At 40.3% G+C, this 19,523-nt stretch overlaps 2 protein-coding genes across 2 annotated transcripts in view; both read left to right on the top strand.

The window, feature by feature from the left end:
- The first annotated feature begins 15 nt into the window (after positions 1-15).
- Positions 16-4,563, top strand: RHNO1 (RAD9-HUS1-RAD1 interacting nuclear orphan 1). The gene is made up of 3 exons (XM_038147636.1): positions 16-244; positions 1,447-1,715; positions 3,893-4,563. The coding sequence occupies exons 2-3, from the start codon at positions 1,548-1,550 to the stop codon at positions 4,541-4,543; spliced, it is 819 nt and encodes a 272-aa protein (XP_038003564.1). The 5' UTR covers positions 16-244; positions 1,447-1,547; the 3' UTR covers positions 4,544-4,563.
- Positions 4,564-4,877: 314 nt separating this feature from the next.
- The window catches only part of TULP3 (TUB like protein 3), a 32,773-nt gene continuing 18,127 nt past the window's right edge, over positions 4,878-19,523 (top strand). The window contains exons 1-2 of the mRNA XM_038147622.1: positions 4,878-5,062; positions 18,253-18,304. Of these exons, the coding sequence (XP_038003550.1) occupies positions 5,022-5,062; positions 18,253-18,304 (93 nt within the window). The 5' untranslated portion in view covers positions 4,878-5,021. The remainder of the gene's footprint in view (positions 5,063-18,252; positions 18,305-19,523) is intronic.

Genomic DNA, 19,523 nt, shown 5'->3' with positions numbered 1-19,523 from the left:
GGCCGCTGGCGGGGTCGCATTGTCCCGCCTGTCCCGGGACGGCCGCTCCCGCCCCGGCTGGGACAGTGCCGGCAGCTTCCTTCAACCATGCTGCCCGCGGCTGGGAGCCCTGCCGTGAGCCCGGGCAGCCGGCAGCGCGCTGACTCCTGGTGAAGAGCTACGGGGGTTTACCGTTTAACGTGTGTGGCACGGCTGCAGCGGGCTAGCGGGGCCCGCAGGACCTCCTGAGCACGCTGCCACTTAGGTAAGCAGTCAGGCTGTTCCAGTCTCGTACATCGCTCATGAAATGTTATCAAATTTCCTTGTGTGTGCTGACCAATGATAAATCAGGTTGGGTGAATATGAGCCAGTTGCGCCCAGGTGGCCAAGAAGGCCAATGGCACCTGGCCTGTACCAGCAGTGGTGTGGCCGGCAGGACTGGGGCAGGGATCGTTCTTCTCTCCTCGGCACTGCTGGGGCACTGTCCAGTTCCGGACTCCTCACTTCAGGAAGGACATTGAGGTGCTGGAGTGGGTCCTGAGAAGCACAGCAGAGCTGGTCTGGAGCACAAGTCCCATGAGGAGTTGAGCTGAGGAAGCTGCGGGTGCTCATCCTGGAGAAAAGGAGGCTCAGGGGCACCTTAATGTTCTCTATAACTGCCTGAAGATGGCCAGGTGGGGATTGGCCTTTCCTCCCAGACACCTAGTGATGGAACAAGGGGACATCGTCCTAAGCTGCACCAGGGGAGGCTTAAGTTGGGCATTAGGAAGACGTTCTTCACAGGAAGGGTGATTAGACATTGGAGTGGGCTCCCCAGGGAGGTGGAGTCACTGTCCCTGAAGGTGCAGCAGTCAGTGCCATGGTCTAGTTGCCATGGTGGTGTTTGGCTATAGGTGGATTTGATGATCTCAGAGGTCTTCCAACCTAATTGATTCTGTGATGTGTTTTCCAACAGAAAATTAAATACAATGTTACTTCAGTTCAAACTTCCTCATTAGGCAAAACAAACAAATCATGCAAGATCTGTAGAATACAGGAGAGAGATGTCAACTGTGTTTTCTAAAAAAGAAAAAAAACCAAACTTTAAGTCTCTTGAAATTAAAATGTACAGGTAGTTAGCAACCAGAAAGGGAAAGAGTTCTGATTATCTTAGCCCTATAATATCTTCTTGGCATTACAAACAAGATTGAATTGAAAGAAAAAAGAAAAGTTTTTTGATTTTTTTTTAATGCATAGCTGACTTGACGTAGCTGGATCAGGAGGTCAACTGCTCCCACTCCTGCAGTGCATTTCTAAATCTACCTGAAAATTGACAAAAGACAAAAGGTTCAAGAACTACTGTTGGGAAAAAGTCTGCCTCGAGATGTGTACACTGTGCTGTTGCATAAATGTTTTGCTTCTGTTAAAAACTACATCTGAGGTTTCCAAACAAGTCTGTCTTCAAATCCTTTTATTTGCCTTCTACAGATTCAAGAGCACTTTAGCATCTCATCAGGGTGCTTGCCTCTTTCTTCAATTGGCTCCAACAAGCATCATGAAGTTTCTAAGTAGTTTTACCACACCTTTTGATGCCTCCGAAGAAGAAGTGTACCCACAAGGCCAGGAAGGCAGAGCTGATTTTCCTTGAGAAGCCATGGGCAGGACCCATCCATTGTTATGAAGCTCCACCGCATTTGGCTGAGAATCCCAGACGTGTGCCTACAAAACCTGTGGACCTGAATACCTCTTCTGCCTGGGTTGGTACAAACTATCTTTCCTCCTGTGTCCCACAGCAAGTTTTCAAGTCTCTCCTGTATGTCTTAACAGAAAGGTATCTGTTCTGGATATGGAAAATTATTAGCCCAGACCTGAATTCCCTCCATCAGTCTAAAGTATAAATAAGTGCTTGAGTTTCTTTACATTCTAAGAATAAGCACTAAGGTCTTGGTTACTTGAAGACATAAACGGTGTGCAGTGTTTAGTGATTAATGAATATTTGTCTTCTAGAAAAATTATTCCCATCAGGAAAACACTGTTTTCCTTGGCAACCAAAAACCCTGCACAAAAGAAACATTAGGGGAGATTTTTCTTTTCGGCTTGCTGTTTAAAATAACTGCTGAACTCTAAATGTTACATGTTAAAGTATTGGGTGTATTATTTAAATCTGACACTTCTACATTTAGAGAACACAGGTTTTCACTTCAGAGTCATTTGTTCTAACCTGCCCTCTTTTCCATTTCTGTGTTTTGAGTAGTTTCTCTCCATACCAATTTTCTGATGGGTTTATTTTCTTGGGACTCTTTGCCATGTCCTAAAATACTCCTTTGTATCATGTAATGTAAAGATTTTTTTTTTTTAAGCAAACAGCTGCAGCAAAGACAGACTGTTCCTATACAACAGTAGTCATCACCTAGGGGAGCTCTGTTAAAACATTATTGCTGCTTGGCTCTGCTTTTCACAAAGCAAGCTGGGGAAGTGTGGTTTCAGACCTCCGTGAGACATTCCTTTGTTCCTGTTGACCTGCAGGTATTTTTGTGATGCCTTTACCTTGAAGTAGAACTTCTTCAATTTTTTCCTCTTTAAAATTTTGTGGTATCTGCTTGAGGCAGTTAGCTCTATGGTTTGTGAATCACTAAGTAAAATAACTGCTGTGAATAAGCATTCGTTTTGTTTGGAAGAGGTGGAAACATCCACTCTGGTAGCTCTTTGATTCCTAAAATACAAGTATTCTAAAATTTGTTTGAAGCTATCAGTACTGAAACTGTTAAGTATTTCTCAGTTTGGAAATTGTGGTAGGTTTGTAACTTCTGGAGGCATCCTCTGCAGAGCGTCTGTCAACTTGTTTCAATGGAAACTGATTTTCTGCTCCTCTCTTTTTGGCATTATCTAAGTTTTTCATACTTTTTCCACTGCTAGGTTCCTGCATAGGTAAAACCTACCCTACATGTTCTCTGAAGCCAAGAAGATATATCCTTAAAATCAGGAACTATGTTAAGTATGTGTTAGTATACAATTACTACAGAATAATTTCTCTTTTCCTGCACAATGGCTTTGGATTCAAACAGTTCAGCTGTACATCAGACAATCACCATCCTTAGTTAAATTGCATTGAGTGTTTTGAGGAACTATATAGTAACCTAGGAATGCTGAAGGAGATCTGTAGTTAGCGTAGCAAGAACTCAGACTGGTGCGCTCTTGGGAAAAGCAAACTGTAATCTGAAACAGAGTCTGACTTTTTTGTTGACAACCAGGAACACAAAGAACGCTGTAATAAAAGGATTTCCAGGGTTTGAGTATGAGTCTAGAATCATTCAAAGAGATATAGACTGTTGAGCGTGGACCATCTTTTCTACAGGAAGCTGAATGTAGAAGTGAATTTTGGGCGATCTGTTACTCCACAATGCAGAAATTAACTCTGTTTGAAACAAAGATGTTTGGGGGGAAGATTTTGAACACCCTTTTAACATAATCTAAGGGGATTGAGCTAAGTGGGCATTCTTCAATCATTTTGTGTTGCTCTCACAGTTCAGCCTCTACTTCTTTGGAGAGGCTGAGGATTTAGTTCTTTGAATCTATTTGAGTTATGCAAAGACACAGAACCAAAAGGATCCATTCTGAACTTTCTTAAATCCGCAGGGGTTACAGGAGTAGACACCACTTAGATTTCCTTTAAAACCCAAATCTTGAGTTCTTTGTGAGTTGCCAGAGAACAGCTCACTTGCACCCCAATGACTTTCCACAGAAAAGTGGCAGAACACGATGTTGAAGTTCAGAGGTATCTCATGCAGAGCAGCTTTGTTAGTGACTCATTTGCTTTGCTGCAGAACAGCAGCAAATTATTACTCAATGAAATCAAAAGATTACTCAATGAACACACTAAAAAAAGGTAGGAAAGGGTTGGGTTTTTATCTTATTATTATGTCTTTCCCTTCAGGTGTGCCCACAATTTGACACAAGTAAGCCAGTGGTGTTGAAAGCACGCCAGAAGAAGCATCATGGTCCTCAGAAGCCCTATAATCAGGATGCCAACCACAGCTCATTTCATGCAGGAGGAGCTTGTCAAGGAGCTGTAGCCTGCAGATTTCCTCCTTTAACTTTTGAGAATTCAGAAGGACATGCAGTCCCTCCGTTGGATGATCCAAATTGCTTGAGAAAGAATGCACAGTGCTCTCCCAACCACCCTAAGAAAGGGACAGCAGCAAACGCCAACATCCAGGTGAAGGGTCCAGAGAACTATGGAGAGCCTGCTTCCCAGCCTGTGGAGCAAGAAGTCCCTAGTCCATCAGATGCAGAGGCTGCAAAGGTTCCTTCCCCAAGGAATGGGAGATGCAGCAACACCCTATCACAAAGTAGTCATGCCTGGCATCCAGAAGAAGAGTTGCCATTAGGCATTGATCCCTGTGGGAGAGGGGGGGAGGCAGCAGTACTGGTTGCAGATACTCCCGAGCACGAGTACGGAGTAAAAGTCACCTGGAGGCGGCGGCCGCACATAATGAGGTACCTGCGGGAGCAAGGGAAGCTGAGCGCTGCGGACATCCTGGTGAAGGCAAACATCGAGCTCTCGAGGAGGCAGGCCCACACCTGACCTGGCGGGAGCAGCCACTCGCTGCGTGCAAGGACACGCCCGAAGAGATGATGTCCCTTCGGGGGACAGATGATGTCCCTTCGGGGGCTGCAGAGGGGACGTGATTTCAGCCAGGCCCTCGACTGCGCCTGGCAGAGCCTGCAAGAAATGCCGGGGCGGGCGCGGGGGAGGATCTTGGCGAGGGGGGTGGGGGGGGGGGGTCTTTTGGGGTGGCTTTCCCTGGGGAAGTGTATCTGGCAAGGGCTTTCTGCCCCACGCGGTTCCCGCCGGGACTGCTCCCCGCTCCCGGCGGAGGCGGCGGGCGGCTCCCGCACGGAGGGACGGCGGCGGCCGTTGCGTTCCGCTGCGCGTGCGCGGCGCCGCGGCCAATCGGCGGGTGGCGTGCTCGCGGCCCCGGCCAATGGCGGCGCGCCTCAGTGCCGCGCGCCGTTGCTAAGGGCAGCGGCGGGCGGGGGCCCGTAGCAACGGCGGGGCCGCGATGGACGGAGCGGGGGGAGCCGGCGGTCCCGCCGCCCACAGGTGAGCGCGGCTGGGGCTGCGGCGGCGGCGTCCCGGGGCCGAACAGGCCCGGGCGGGGGCTGCCTCGCGTGGCAGCAGCGCCCGGTGCCGGGATAAGCGGCCGCAGCGGGGCCCGGGCGGGCGGAGCCGCACGGCAGCGGCCACGCGGGCCGGCGCTGCCCCGGTAACACCCGCGTCCCGCTGGCGGGCGACAGCCGTGCCGCTGTTTTATATGCGGGTGTGTTTTATGTGCTTCACTCTTCAACATTGATGTGCATCATCTGAATACTTGTAGATTAAACCGGTTTCGTGGTGTCTCGGTTCACTCGTGGTTTCTGGGCGCTGCTGTGAAGCGTTTTCGCGGTGGTATTCAGCCCCCCTGCTCCTCCTAAGGAAGCTCTCTGGGTATTTAGTATCACTCTGGTTGTGTCTTTGCAAGGAAAAAAGGAGGAATAACTGAAATGAACTCAACTGATGTAATAGGAAAAACCAGCTGTGAACTATGGAGAAGTGGTTTTGGAAAGACTTTATTTATGCTTGTGGCACTTAAAATCGAAATTATTTGAAATTAAATGTGAGTGTACTGGCAAGCAGAGAAAACGGGTTTTGGCAGAATTGGTGCGATTGCAAAAAACCCAGGAAAATCCATCTTCGTGCCTCTGTTTGGATAGGAAAAAGTAAAGCAAGTCAAGAGAGAAACCTAATCTTTGGGTGGTGAAGTGACAATGAACACGGTGTGGAAGAGAAACAGTATTTTATATTACATACATTGTTGCATTCGATAATTTAAGGAGGATGAAAAGCAACAATAGAGTTAGGGTCCTGTAATTGCTTGGATTCGCCAAATGTGCTATGGAAGGTTAGATCACTTCTTTATGCAGACTTGAAAGGCCTCGGGTTGTCTAGCAGTTCTGGAAACAATTTTTAAGGAAATGGTGTCCAGATACATGTAAATTTCCCTGCACAGTAGACGTTTAAGTTTGACAGAGTTGACACTACAAGAAATAATTCTGCTCTTCTGATAACAGTTCTACTGGCATGATTTCTTTCTGTGAAGAAACTTGTCTCATGTGCTTTTATGGGTGCCTCCCAGAAGCAGGCTAAACATAATGGCAGTTCATGGGATAGCTACTTCCCTCCTATCCCAGTTTATTAAAGAAACATCAATTTCTTAACTTTCTTAGTCCCCATGCTTAAGGCAAGAAAACTAGAATACATGAACCTAAAGAAAAGTACGTCGTTTTAAAATAAATCTGTAAGGCTTGTTATTTTTATTTTTCTGGAGTGTTTCTGGTGTTTATTTTTCTGGAGCATTCATCAGCATTGTAATAAATTTGAGGAAGACAAATTCTCTGTATTCTTAGGAAGTTTCTTCTTTTTCTGAGATGAAAATAGTAAAATTATCCAGAAGTTGTTAATCTGGTTACTAGAATTCTTGTTTGGCAAAATAATTGTCAATTGTCCAAACAGTGGATTTTATAGAAAAGGTAAATGTGATACATAATAGCTGGCACTTCATGGCAATGAAGATACTACAGGTAAAGCTTAACAAAGCTGTACCTGAGAACCAGTTGGCAGCTTTTTTTTTGTTGCCAATTTTTCCCCCAGGGGTGGAATGCCTTTACTATTGAGCAATGTGAAAAATACACATAAAGATATTGGAATTATTTTATTTCTGATGGACAGAGTCAAATATTACCAGTCAAAAATTAATGCATATTGTTTTGTAAGTGTGCTCTGGGATACATGATGATGGATAGACAGCAGAGATCTTGGATTTAGGCCATCTACAGGCTCTCACTTGCAAATGCTGTGTTGTGTTAGACTTTCTTCCACTGGAACTGGCTGCAACTGGAATTGCTCAACTTCATTTTAAAGTTTGGCTTTCAGGTAAACATGGCACAACTGTCTTAATGCTTTAGAAAATTATAATCTTGATATTGCTGTTTCATGGTCTTGGTAAGTGCTAGACCTTCTCTCTTATTTGAAAAGGTCTATTTGGAGACTTAACATGAAGTTATTAGTGTAGAAACATTCAGGTAGAAGTAATTCTAATTTATTGTAAGCTTTTAAAATATTGTGAGGGAAATTTTTTCTTATGGTAGTATATATTTTAAAATCTTGGAGACCAATGGACTTTGCCCTTTTGCACGCTGATCACACAGTATACAGGAATACTTAGAGCTTCCCACATGCTGCATTCCAAATATGCTTCAGCTTCTGACTTGCAGATGTCATGTAAAAGGAACAGAATTTTCAAGGGGAAAAAATCTTGACTGAGTCTACAGAGACTACAAAACTGGATGTCAGCTATAGCAGTCCTGCCCTCATTTGGATGCTTCCTTGGGGTCCAGACGTGCATCAGTTAGTGGCTTTCAGTTTGTGAACTCCAAAATTCTGAGATATTTCCTCACTGTCTCCCAAAGTTAATGAAGAAGTCTGCTGCCAATAAGCTCAGTTTTCAAGAGCCCACAGATTAGGAGAAGTTGAAAACTTCAAAAGTGGTACTGTTGTCTGGCCAAAAGCCCTTTCCACACTTTAAAAACTTGAGTGTAGCTGAGGTTGTCACAAATCTCTGTGCCTGCTGGGCTTGAGTATTTTGTATAAATGCACCATAATTTTAATTTTGAGGAGAAAAAATACAAAATACTTCGCTAATTATTTTAGCTATACTTGTAAACCAGAGAAGACAGGTAAGTTTAAAATTCCTTTTAAAAGCCTCTCAGCATCTCTGTTAGTCCTTGGGTATTTTTATTTAGCCACCAGTGACCTTAAAATTAACAAGCAATGTTTGTTAAATCCCAGGACTTAAAATTCTGCAAATCTTATCCTTAGATGAACAAGAATTGGCCTAATATTCTGTTTGCGTCACCTTTTTCAGCTCTAAACATGATAATGAAGAAATCTGTCTGAAGTGAGATAAACCTGTAAATATTTTATAAGTGTGGTTGATACGTGCTCCTTGGAGTACAGATTCAATGGAAAAGAAGGCCTTTTGCAATTTGATGCTGGTGCTGTTAATGTGAATGAAGGAGTCACCTCACTTCTTGTGGTGTAGAAAGCAGTGGCAAGAGAGAAAAGGCAACAATGTGCGACTAAAATTTCCAAATACAATTTGAGACTCACTTAGTAACAGCAATTGCAAAAAGGTATCCTGAAGTTGAACCTTCTTTGAATGATCTCTTTAGTTTCTAGTTAGCTCTTTTCCCATCTCTTATCACCTAGAATTTAGGTTACTAGCATCCCATTTTTTTAAATTGAGAGCCATTACTTTTCTCTTCTGCTTGTTTGGTTTGTTTTTGGTTTTTTTTTTTTTTAATCATGGTGTGGCATTTGTAGGAGGGAAAAATGTGCTGACTTAACATAATTATGGCTTTGTATGCGTGAAAACGTTCTGCAACCAGACTTGCACTGGGATAGCTCCAGACTCTTGTTTTGTTGCTGAGGCACAGCTGAGTGATCTCCAAAATAAAACTGTGTTGTAATTGGGGCATGGGATGAATTCTCTTCTAAGTGGATTTGCTGATATGCCTGGAGATGTTGCCTTGGACTACTGCAAGAACATTTACGCCAACTCTTAGTGCTCTTTAAAACACACTCTGTGGGATGTTTGAACTCTTAACTCCCCGTGTTCTTGCTATAGGAGTCTGGGTGCTTCTACATTCCTTTCTGACTTTGCATTCTTATGTGATATCTGAGGCAAAATGAGCAAGAACTAAAATCTAGCAGTGATATCTTGCCAAGTCACCTAGTTGGAGATGAAAATGACATTTTACTGTTTCTGTCTCTTTAATGGCTTTCCCTTTCAATTGTTCTAAAAAAAAAAAAATCAGGGACTGGGATTAAAGGTCTACAATCAGTTCTAGAGTGTCAGTTCAGAAAATTTTGCATTCATTTCCCTATTTTTAATTTGAAATACTATTACACAAGTATAATTCATCTTGTCAAGTGGGATGCACTTGTTTTCAGGGAACTTTGAGTTTTGTTACCTGGTCTGGGTTAAGCACAGCACGTGCTATTGAACTGCTGCCTTTGTTGCTAGGAGAGAATAATGGCTGCTCTACATTACACTGGCTTCCTGTTGCAATGAGGTACAATGTCAACAAAAGTGACAGGCAAGGTTTAATAATTTACAAACAGAAGATCACAGGAGACAGAATACCACCCCCCTGGGGATCTTGCTTTCCTCTTTCCTTGACCAGAGGTGTTTCTATAAGTGAAATGACCATGGGGATTTGAAGCATGTAGTTGAGAGGACATTAAATAGAAAGGTGAAGTTCTGATTGTGGAATAAATTTCTCTTTCTTTTCCTTAGTAGAAACCTAAGTTTCATTAAGTTCAACTGAATAAACCTGAAGCATAGTCCTCTGCAGTTGTAGTGGTGGTTAGGAGCTGAAAAGTCCTGAGTCATGGAGTCACCAGCTGTGAACTCCTGAAGGAATGTGCCTGACAGGAGGTTCCTTGTCTTCCTTTTCTTGTAAGAATTATAATAAAAACCCAGTTAAAACCTCCTGTTTGGCTACACACTTAAAATATAAGTTTATGTGCATATTCTTATGATTGTGTTTTTTGTGCCACCCTCCCAGCATTATGATGGCTTTGATGGTTAATGGCTTGTGTGGATTTCTAGCTTCTCTTGGCCTTCCTTCCAGAAGAAGAATAATTCTTTCGCTTTAGGTTTGCAGAAATGAATTTATTTGAGACTTGTGGCTAAGGAAAACAAGAATCTCATTTCTGTTCTCCCAGTGTAGTATAGCAGAGAATGACACAGGCTTTTGTTTGCACTCTTCTTTGTAGTCCAAATAGAAGTCATACTAGCTTCTGTCCAGAGAGTGCTGATTCATTTTCCTTGCTCTGTTCCCTTGTCCCAAGTAAGAGGAACTTATCTTTGGTTCTTGATAAGTCACTTGTTGAATGGTTTGCAAAACACTAAGCAATACAGTAGTCAAAATAGTTCTGTGCTCAATATGTAACCTTTTCATCATGCTTTTATTCCTATTGCATTTTCTTGCAACCGCCTGCATTTTTTATTGTCATTTAGTTTGTGTTCTCACACTTGGGATCTAAACTTGTTACCTTTATAACCCAACCAGACAATCACAGAGGCTGCCCTGCTGCTTAAGCAGGGTTTGCTGGAGCAGATTGCACAGAATGATGGCCAGTTGGATTTTGAATTTCTCCAAAGATGAAGACTCTACAATCTTCCTGAGCAACCTGTTCCAATATTTGACCACTTTCTCTGGAAATTTTTTTTGTTGATATTGGGTAGAATTTAATGTATTTCAGTTTGTGTCCATCGCCTCTTGTGCTGTCAGTAGGTACTGCTGGCTGTATTTGCTTTATGAAGCTTTGCTTCCATCAGGTATTTCTACATATGGACAAGTTACCTCCTGAGTCTTCACTTCTCCAGGCCCAGTTCTCTCAGCCTCACCTCACGTAAAACATACTCTGGTCTCTTAAGCACCTTTGTGGTCCTTTGCTGGTTTTGCTCCAGTATGTCCGTTTCTTTCTTGCTCCCAGAAGTGGACTCAGCGCCTCATGTGTGGCTTCACCAGCAGAGGGGTGGTGTCACTCCCTGAGCCTGCTGGCAGTGCTTTCCCTAATGCAGCCCAGGATGTTTTGCCTTGAGAGAGTGAATTGCTGGCTCATGATGAACTTGTCCACCAAAACAACATGAATCAATTTCTGAAAAATGAATCTCAACGAAAAGCATATGCTTCATTCTTTGTTTAACCATAATTCAGCTTTTCTCCTATGGACCTTTCATTTCGCAATATTCTGTTACTTTACCTTATTTGGGGTATGTTTGTGTTGGTGTGTAATAGTGCAGAGAATATCCCACTGCACTTCTGAGATGATAATTTTATACTGGGGTTTTGTGCTTCCACAGATAGCATTTTGAAACTGAAGGCAGGTGTGATCTTTGAGTGGTCCTTTTACTTTGCCTGCTCAGTTCCATTTTACCTTACAAAATCCCTGCAACAAGTACTGTAAAGAAAACAGAAGCTTGTGTCTCCTGTTCCGATAAATCCTTTTTTCTCCATTGACTTGGCTGTGGTCAGTCAGTACTAAACTGGATTGTTATTTACCTAGTTACATTTGGCATGTGAACAGTCACCCCAAAATGGATGCAAGTATGGAAAATTTAGTGCTGCAAGGATAGGCTCTCATTAAATTCACTCCTTTCATGGGTTTAACCAACAAAAATAATCATTAACCTGTTAATATTTTATAGCAAATAATGTTTGTAGCATGTACTCCTCAGAATAATTTTGGCTTGAATTCCTTGTTTCAGCACAGTATTCCTGTTGCTTTGAGTTGTTGGGCAGCTGTTTTGCCACAATATAGATGAAACATATCTATATACATATAGATACATGCAAAGAATATACATATATTCTTCAGAGCACCAGCATTTTCAGGTTTGGTTTGGTTTTGGGTTTTGTTTTTTTTTTTTTTTTGGAAGGGGATGGTTAGCAGGGAAGGGCAGATGGTGGGTGTTTTGTTCTGGGTATTTTTGACATGCTTCTGGTCTGTGTGGCTTTAAAAGAAAACACCTGATAAGTTCACATGAAAATTCAATTTTTAAGCCTGCAGGTAGGTAGAAGCAGAAGTTTTAAATTATTAGCTTGCCATTTTGTTTCTTTAGGATTTTTTTTTGAGTTATAAATTGTTCAGATAGTTGGTACAAGTTATTGGCAGGAATATGTAGTGGATTCAGGTATATTTTGAAATGAAGTAGGACATGCAGATCTCAATGCTTGTCTCTAGTTGTTCCCTTAATTCACACTAGTCTGGCAGTTGAGTATATTGTTCTTATTGGTTCATTTTATACTTATTTTCAAATATTCTGAGATAAATCTTGTTCAATCTGTATTATGTGGGACATAATTTCTATACTAAAGCAAATCCAAGACAGTCATTTATTTACTCATTCAGTATTGCTTCCAAAACTAGGTGTTCACTCTTTCCATGTCATTGTTCTCATAATATATTCAGTAGGTGAAAAACTTTTCAAACAAATTTTGTGAACTCTTTCTCAAAACAGTATTCTATTGGTGGTTTTAGGGTGCAGAGGGACCAAAGGTCAAACTGATTTTACTGATTTTTGTGAAAAAGGCAGGTGCACTAAAACTTGCCTTTTTTTTAAGTATCACCTGCTTAAAAATAATTTAATAAGTGTTGATGCAACTTCAGCAGTGTCACTTTGAAATAGGTGTGGCATTTTAAGGCTGACTTGCAGCAGATCAGTTTACTTTGGGAGACTTACTGCTTATTAATTATGAAGGAAAGAATATCCTGTGTTTGCCAAAAAAACCCACTTTTCTGCCTTGGCGAAGGCAGAAAAATTTGATAACCTTCACTCTTATGGGTGGTATGCTACGCATTTTCCCAAAAATATGCAATTACAGCTGTGTCAGAACTCCACCCTTTTGTGGAATGGAAGGTGCATTACAGATAAATTTTGTTCCTCAACCAGTTTCCAGAGACAGTATTGCAATTTTTGTTTGGAATCTATTTTTTGAAAGATAAGAATCCTTCTTAAACTAATGGTTTTTTTTCTACAGCTTCTGTTTTCTTTCATAGCTGTAGTTCAGATGAGTACAATCCCCAGGAAAGTTTTTTGGAGGGTTAAGATTCAAAACACTTTCACACCCGCTGACTCAGCATTTCTTACTGAAGTTGCTTTTACTTGCACTTCTACAGCTAAAAATAAAATCCAGTGGATGAAGATGTGGGCCACAAGCCACATTCTTCTCATCCCCTGATTTTTAAGTTCTGGGAGTATTGCTCAGAGACATAACTACCGCTACCACATTAATAAACTGTCCTGCAATGGAAAAAGAAATTACATGAGTTTTGTAAGATTCTTGATGGAAAGAGTCATGTGTAGAGTGAGAAATGGACCACAAGATATTGGGAAAGTGAGAAGATTTGTGGACCAAAATGGTGCTATTGTGCCTTGGAGCTCCTTTAAATGAAGTAGAGCAATGGAAACAACTGAAAATCTAAGGATCTTGATTATTAATATATAGGCTCACATTCCCACTGGTATCTAAATATTGTGTTTATTGAAATAATTTCTATGTCAAACTGATACAAAAATATCAAGCTTTTTTGTAACAAGGCACAGTAAACTCAAGATCCAGCTCAATTTAAAATGATCTGGAAGTTTCTGCTGGACACTTTCCCTGAATCTCTCTGCCAAACTATGGACTATCTGAAACTTTAATACCTTCCCTAGAGCTGTGCACAAATAGGTAATAATTCCTTAGTTTTTCTCACCAAGATTTGACTTCGTGTACTGATATGTGCTGCAAAGATACTTAGAACAGTTCAAAGACACAACAAGCTGTGTTTCCTTCTTTTGGGTCAGATTTTCATTTAAGGTTTGAGTGCGGTTTGCTTCTGTCAGCTAGTCTGACCTTCCTTCTAAAACAGGCAGCCAACCTTACTTTTTTTCTTTACTAAACCTTTAACTACTTGAATTGCAGGATAGATTTATCTCACTGGGAAGCCTTTAAATCTGCAAGTCTTTGCTGCATTATTTGTTTAGGAGGAGAAACTGAGTACAGTATTTCTCTAGTGGAATATGAGGAATGTACATTTTGTTGAATGCAGGGAAAACTATCATAGTGTTTTCCTTTGTTTAACATATTTTGAATCTGTCTTTCCAGTAAGTTCTCAGTCATGTAGAACATTTTGTCTCTACAGGGTGCTCTTTCCTGTTGCTTTTCTTACTTTCTCTGCTTATTGCCTCTCATTCACAACTGCAGCCAGTCAATTCCTTTCAAAACTAGTCCATGATCCATGAAACGACAGCTTTTTTTTTTTTTTTTCTTTTTGCCTCCTTTTAACTTAAACAGTCAGTATATAAAGGGGATTTAATTGAAATAACTTGGAAGAAGAATGCTTAGCTCTCCCATCTGGGATAAACACACCTGAAATAAGAGGTAAACCATAGCCTTAGTCTACAACAGCAACTTCTAACATAGTAATATTCAAGCTTGATAAAAACCTGTTGTTTTCTGTTGAAAATCCACAGCTCCATTAGTTATCCTAATAGTTAATTAGTCACAATGTTAAACAAAAAACTTATTTGCAACCTGAATTTATTTAGCTTCAGTTATTTATGTCTGGATTTTATTGTCTTCTCTCTCATCAATGTCATGTGTATCGTCAAATCCATGGAATACAGTGGAGTGCATTGATTTTCTCTTGAATGAACTGTAGGATGCATTGAAATCTTTCTAAGAGGTGCACTTTCCAGTCCTTAGTCGATTTGTTCAGCTTTCTGCTGAACTCTCTTCAATTCTTCAGTCCTTTCTCTTGTGTGGACCTTGGACAGAATGGAAGAACGTTTTTAAGCTGGCGGATTGCTTTTATTTTCTACATTCTGCTTTAATATCAGGGTTTTTCATTGTTCTCAGAGTTGGATTATACTGTGAGTTTGTGTTTGGCTGATTCAATGGTAATTATTGCCAAGGGCTTAGAACGTGAGTATTTTGGTTGGTTTTGTTTTTTCAAGTACAGCATACTCAGGAACACAGACAAGCTGCAATGAAAACAAGAGTGTTACCTCTGCTTATCCACAGTCTGTAATACCAGAATTTCAGTGTTATTGAAAAATATGTCCATTCTGAAAGAACTGTCAATAGATGCAGTGTGCCTTTTTTACAGAAAGTAAAATAAACTACACAAAAAGGAAGCTTCAGTTGCATATATGAATATGTGTTAAATAATTTGTGAGTTACATCCTCATTGTGGTTGTTTGCTATTGTGAAAATGGTTAGGAAAGACCAAATACATTTATAATAAATTTGTTGCATATTCCTATTGCAACACTTTAATTTCTGATTATGAAATGAAAACCAGGCTGATTCTGACTTCAGTAGGAATTTGAGATGCTACCAGTTAAAATAAAACTTTTTTGCTCCATATTAATTTGTGTCAAATCTGTGAACTCCTTTGCATCTTGCCATCTCTTTCCATGTTTTATTAAATATTATTTAAGTTGCTTTCCCACTCTCATTTTTATTCTGTATCCTACACTATCATTAGAGTTTCCTTGTGTGTTCTGTTCTGAGTAATCTTTCCTTTCTCTGTGGCACATCTGTTACCTGTCATGCAGCTTCAGTAGGATTGCAAGTGCATTCTGGTAAATGCAGCCCTGGTGTCTGTGGCAGGCTCTCCTGTAGGCTGCGGTGCTGCAGTGGTCAGGGTGAGGACATTGATACAGACTGCTTGAAAATTTTCAGTTCATATTTTTCAAGGGTAAATGGGCAACTGATTTGGTGGTTGGGATTTTTTTTCCCCGTTTCTAACTGTGGTGTTGTAGCTATGGAAATTGTGCCTATTTTTCCTGTTCCTGGTGGATATTTAATTTTTCTTTTTGGACATAAGCCCTTCAAACAGAAAAGCAAAGCAAAGGGCACAGTGGTTTGGTGTGGGCATGTCTGATGAGCACTGATCTGTGTTGTCAGTCCAGCTGAAGGAGGATTCCTGTTTGAAGCCTGCAGCTGGATTAAAACACCACTTACATTCCTTAGTGGTGAGCTGTGGGAGTGACTCTGGCACAGCGTTTTCCTGTTAAAGTTTGTAATAACACCAACTCTGCTTTGGGGGGTAGAAAAAAGTGTGGGGATATCTTTTTTGACTGGTTATTATGTTTTCATAATGATGAGTTCTAGAAGAAAAGTTGCAGGAGCAGTAAAAAAAAATAGTGGGAAAGGGGTGTTTTTAAGGTAGTATTTATAGTGCTACTTTGTTCATGACTTTATTTTACTGCTTGTGTGAAACCTAGCACTTTAGAATGGCAGGCATTGATGGTTGCTTTTATTGTGTTTTGCCAGCAACTTGGCAATTTTGGTCTGTGTTTTAAAGTGAATTGTAAGAAAAGCCTTTGCTATCTTTTTCCTTTATCAAGCTCTGTGACCTGTGTTAGAATCTTAATGTTCAAACATCAGTTAAGTGGCCAGAGTTGAGGCACTATGTAGTCTGTGTTGTGCTGCTGTTACATAATGTAACTTTATTTCAGTCTAGATAGAAAATAATTTAACATACAAAGTAAATAATTTTCACTGAAGATTTCCACGAGGCATGTATGTGAGTCCTGCTATTTCAGCACATTGTCATTTTCCAGGTAAAAAGGAAACCTTGTAAACTTATTTCCTAAAGTGGTAGTGTTTATTTCTTCTGATTTTTTAAAGAAGAGACTCAAATTGCTTGGGGATTCATTTTCTGCTAGGAAAGCAACAAAACCGCAGATAGCAGCTTGTACCTACACAGGACACCTTTGTGTCCATCAGAACGTGTCTGTAAGTCTGCTGCTGATCACAGGTACATAGATTGCTTTGTAACAAACTCTCAACTGCAGTTAATAAACGTCATCAAGTTCTTCAGTCAGGAGGGGTATGAGAAAGGGCTATTCCCTCTTCCTTTTGGTTTTGGTTTTTTTGGGGTTTTTTTGTCATGAATATTTTCAGTGGAACTTTCAGTTGTTTTTCAGACTTTGCTAAAGATTGCCTGTTCCATCACCTATGGTATAAATAATAAGCATGTCACCTTTCATGCTGAAGTTTCATTGACAACTGTTGCGTATTGTACTGCACTCAGTAGATGTGCTTCTGCTTGTTTCTTAAGTTGTGGCTAATTTCAAGTGAAGATAGCTGTATTACTGTAACCGTTGCTTTGGGGATACACAGCTCTCCATCCCTATTCAAGAAAGATACTAATTTTTCCTGGCCCTCCATTTGCTTAGAATCCAAGACAGTGTGTATTACAGATCCATGTGAGGAGTAACATCAGTTTTTAGAAACAAAATGTTTTTAAGATCTTAGACCTGTTGTATGATACTTCAAATTCATAGGGAAAAAAAAGTATAGAAATAAGGAAAACTGTGGAGTAAAAAAGCAATGGCACTCTTAACTTACTTTAAAATACTACTGGTTGGAAAATCAGTAGCAACTTTAGAGAATACAAGTTGTTGTATTTGATATGTGTATACAGAACTCTTTTTCTGCATATTTCAACCTTCCAGAGCAGGGTCTGTGTTTACTGGGGTAGTTTGTCTTTAAGTACCTTTGATTTATCATCTGCTTGCTTGGAGTTGAGTCAAATGTGGGTTTGTTAGGGGTTAAGGGGACTCAGGCTTTGCTTCTCTCCTTAGCTCTGTGTGCTGTAATCCAATTTCCATGGCATGTGTTTTGCAGAAACCCCAGCTCTGCTCTCTCTGTCTATCTCTGGTTTTCATTGTTAGGGTTATATTCAGCACTGGCTGCCAGCTTGTGACTTCACATCATTGGACATTTATGGATACCTAGACCAGACAGAGAATTTCCTGTTTAAATTGAAATTGTGGCTTGCCCTGCTTTTCTGCACGCTATGAATAAAATATATATAATGTTTGTCTGTTTCCCACATTAAGTATCTTCTTCCTGATGCTTTCTTACTTCAAAAGAGGTCTTTGTCAAAACTGTGTTGAAGGAAAGAGCACAACTGTGACCAGTAGAGTATGTGCTTAATAGTCAACTAACATTTCCTCTTTGTGGAGTTAACTGCTCTAAATTGCATTTTATGGAACAATTCACTATCATACAAAAGGAAATGGGAAGTCTATATGGAACACAACTTGGAACAAAAAAAATCAGAATTCTTATGTAAGTTATCTATAGAATACTGGAATAGGGAAATAATTCTTTCTTTACCTTTAGGAATTAATGTCAGATGTTGCAAACACAGATTCTCTCAGGTATTAACTGTAGTTCTGGAATGTCTGGCAGGAAGAGAAAATGATGTAGGTTTGACTCGAAGACAAAACTGAATTAATTTGGAATCGGGTATCCTATGAAGGAGCAGGGACTTTACTGAATTGATCTGAACTGTGTTAAACCTTCAGGTGTAAACTGTGTCCTAGCCCCACCTCAACAGAGGTTTTTAATCCATCTACCAGTTATGAAGCCTTTGGTGCTTTCCAAGTCTTTCCAGAAAGGTTTAGTAAGGGGACTAAACCAGAGTTCAGTCTTATTTATGACAGAATATGATGTTTTATTTCTAATACCTTGTGTCTTGGTCTTCATGTGAGATGGAAGTAATGTCTAACAGTCATTTTTAAGTCTTGATGATGAAGTTGTTTGAAAATATCCTATGTTCTTGTAATGTGACCTGTTCAACAGCAATAATTAATTGATTTGTTTGTTTTGCTTTTCCAGCATCTTTGAGGATGAAAGCATGAAACTACGACAGCTGAAACTGCAGAATCAGGTAAATGATAGTGCTGAAGCTGGTAAAAATAAGTACAGAAAATCAAACAGCCCTCTAAAGACTTGGGAAATGGTGGTGAAGTGCTAAAAAAGATTGGTCTAATGAACTTCAAAGATTTTCATGGTTTTTGTTAGTTCAAGTCAACCTTGCCACGGCTTGTAGATTTGGTGTGTTTGATAAATTTATTTTTCATATGTTCTCTTATTTCATTGGGATTGAGTCACTAGAGAGCAGGAATAAATCAAAAGATGGGAAGACTACAGGGAATTATTTGTTTTAGGCATCAAAGGAATTGTCTCACTGACCTATAGAACGATCTCTTTAACACTGCTGTTGAGAAGGATTTTCAGCCTCTTTTCAACTTTTTTTGTTTCCTACAACGAAAATATTTACAGCCAAGCATGGGTCAATTATTAGGCTGTAGGTCTGGGTTTCTGAAGTACTGTTTGCTGGATGCTTACATTATCATAGTCTTCAAAGCAATGAAGTATCCATCTTTAATATTCTTTCTCTGTGAAATTTCAAATGCTTGTAAATAGATTAGATTATTTGAGACTCATGATTCTCTAGCTGGCCATTTCACATGGACCACAGATCACTGTCTTGCATTAAGCTCATCTTATTCAAATTAAAGTATGGTTTTTAGGAAGGCATTTTCTCAGCTAGGATCTTTAAGTCCAGACACAACAGTCTTCAGGGAACTGTTGCAGTGGGTAATAATCCTCTTTACCAGAACCTGGTCATTATTTGTAGTCTGAATTTGCTAGGCTTTGACCTAAATTCAGGCACTGAATTTATTACGAACATTATTGGGTCTATATAAGCATTTATCTAAAACACTTCAGCGTCAAGAGGTAAAATTTATCTTTGGTCATATTTGTGGAAGCTACAATAGTCCTTTGTCTGTAGACTATCAAGTGACACTTGTTTAAAAACAAACAATTTATTTAAAAATAGAAATAATTCAATTAATCTATAAAAGATCATTTAGTGTCAAATGGCGTTTGGTAACAAGTTCCAAAACTAAGGGTGGTCTGACTGCTTGGTGATAAACCTCAGCGTCTGGTTTAGAACTGGTCTTGGGTCATAAGCTGGTAATAATCACTGTCTCCTAGTGCTGGATACTGTGATTTGCTTAATGTCAGGCCTTGCCATGGGGATGCATGGCTATTCCTCCAAAAAACACCTGCTGAGCTGGGTGGAATTTCCTAAGAGCAGC

The sequence above is a fragment of the Motacilla alba genome, chromosome 1 (genome assembly GCF_015832195.1).
Source record: "Motacilla alba alba isolate MOTALB_02 chromosome 1, Motacilla_alba_V1.0_pri, whole genome shotgun sequence".
NCBI classification, from domain to species: Eukaryota; Metazoa; Chordata; class Aves; order Passeriformes; family Motacillidae; genus Motacilla; species Motacilla alba.
Note: the sequence above shows the minus strand (reverse complement) of the source record. Positions and strands in the feature narration are given on the sequence as shown.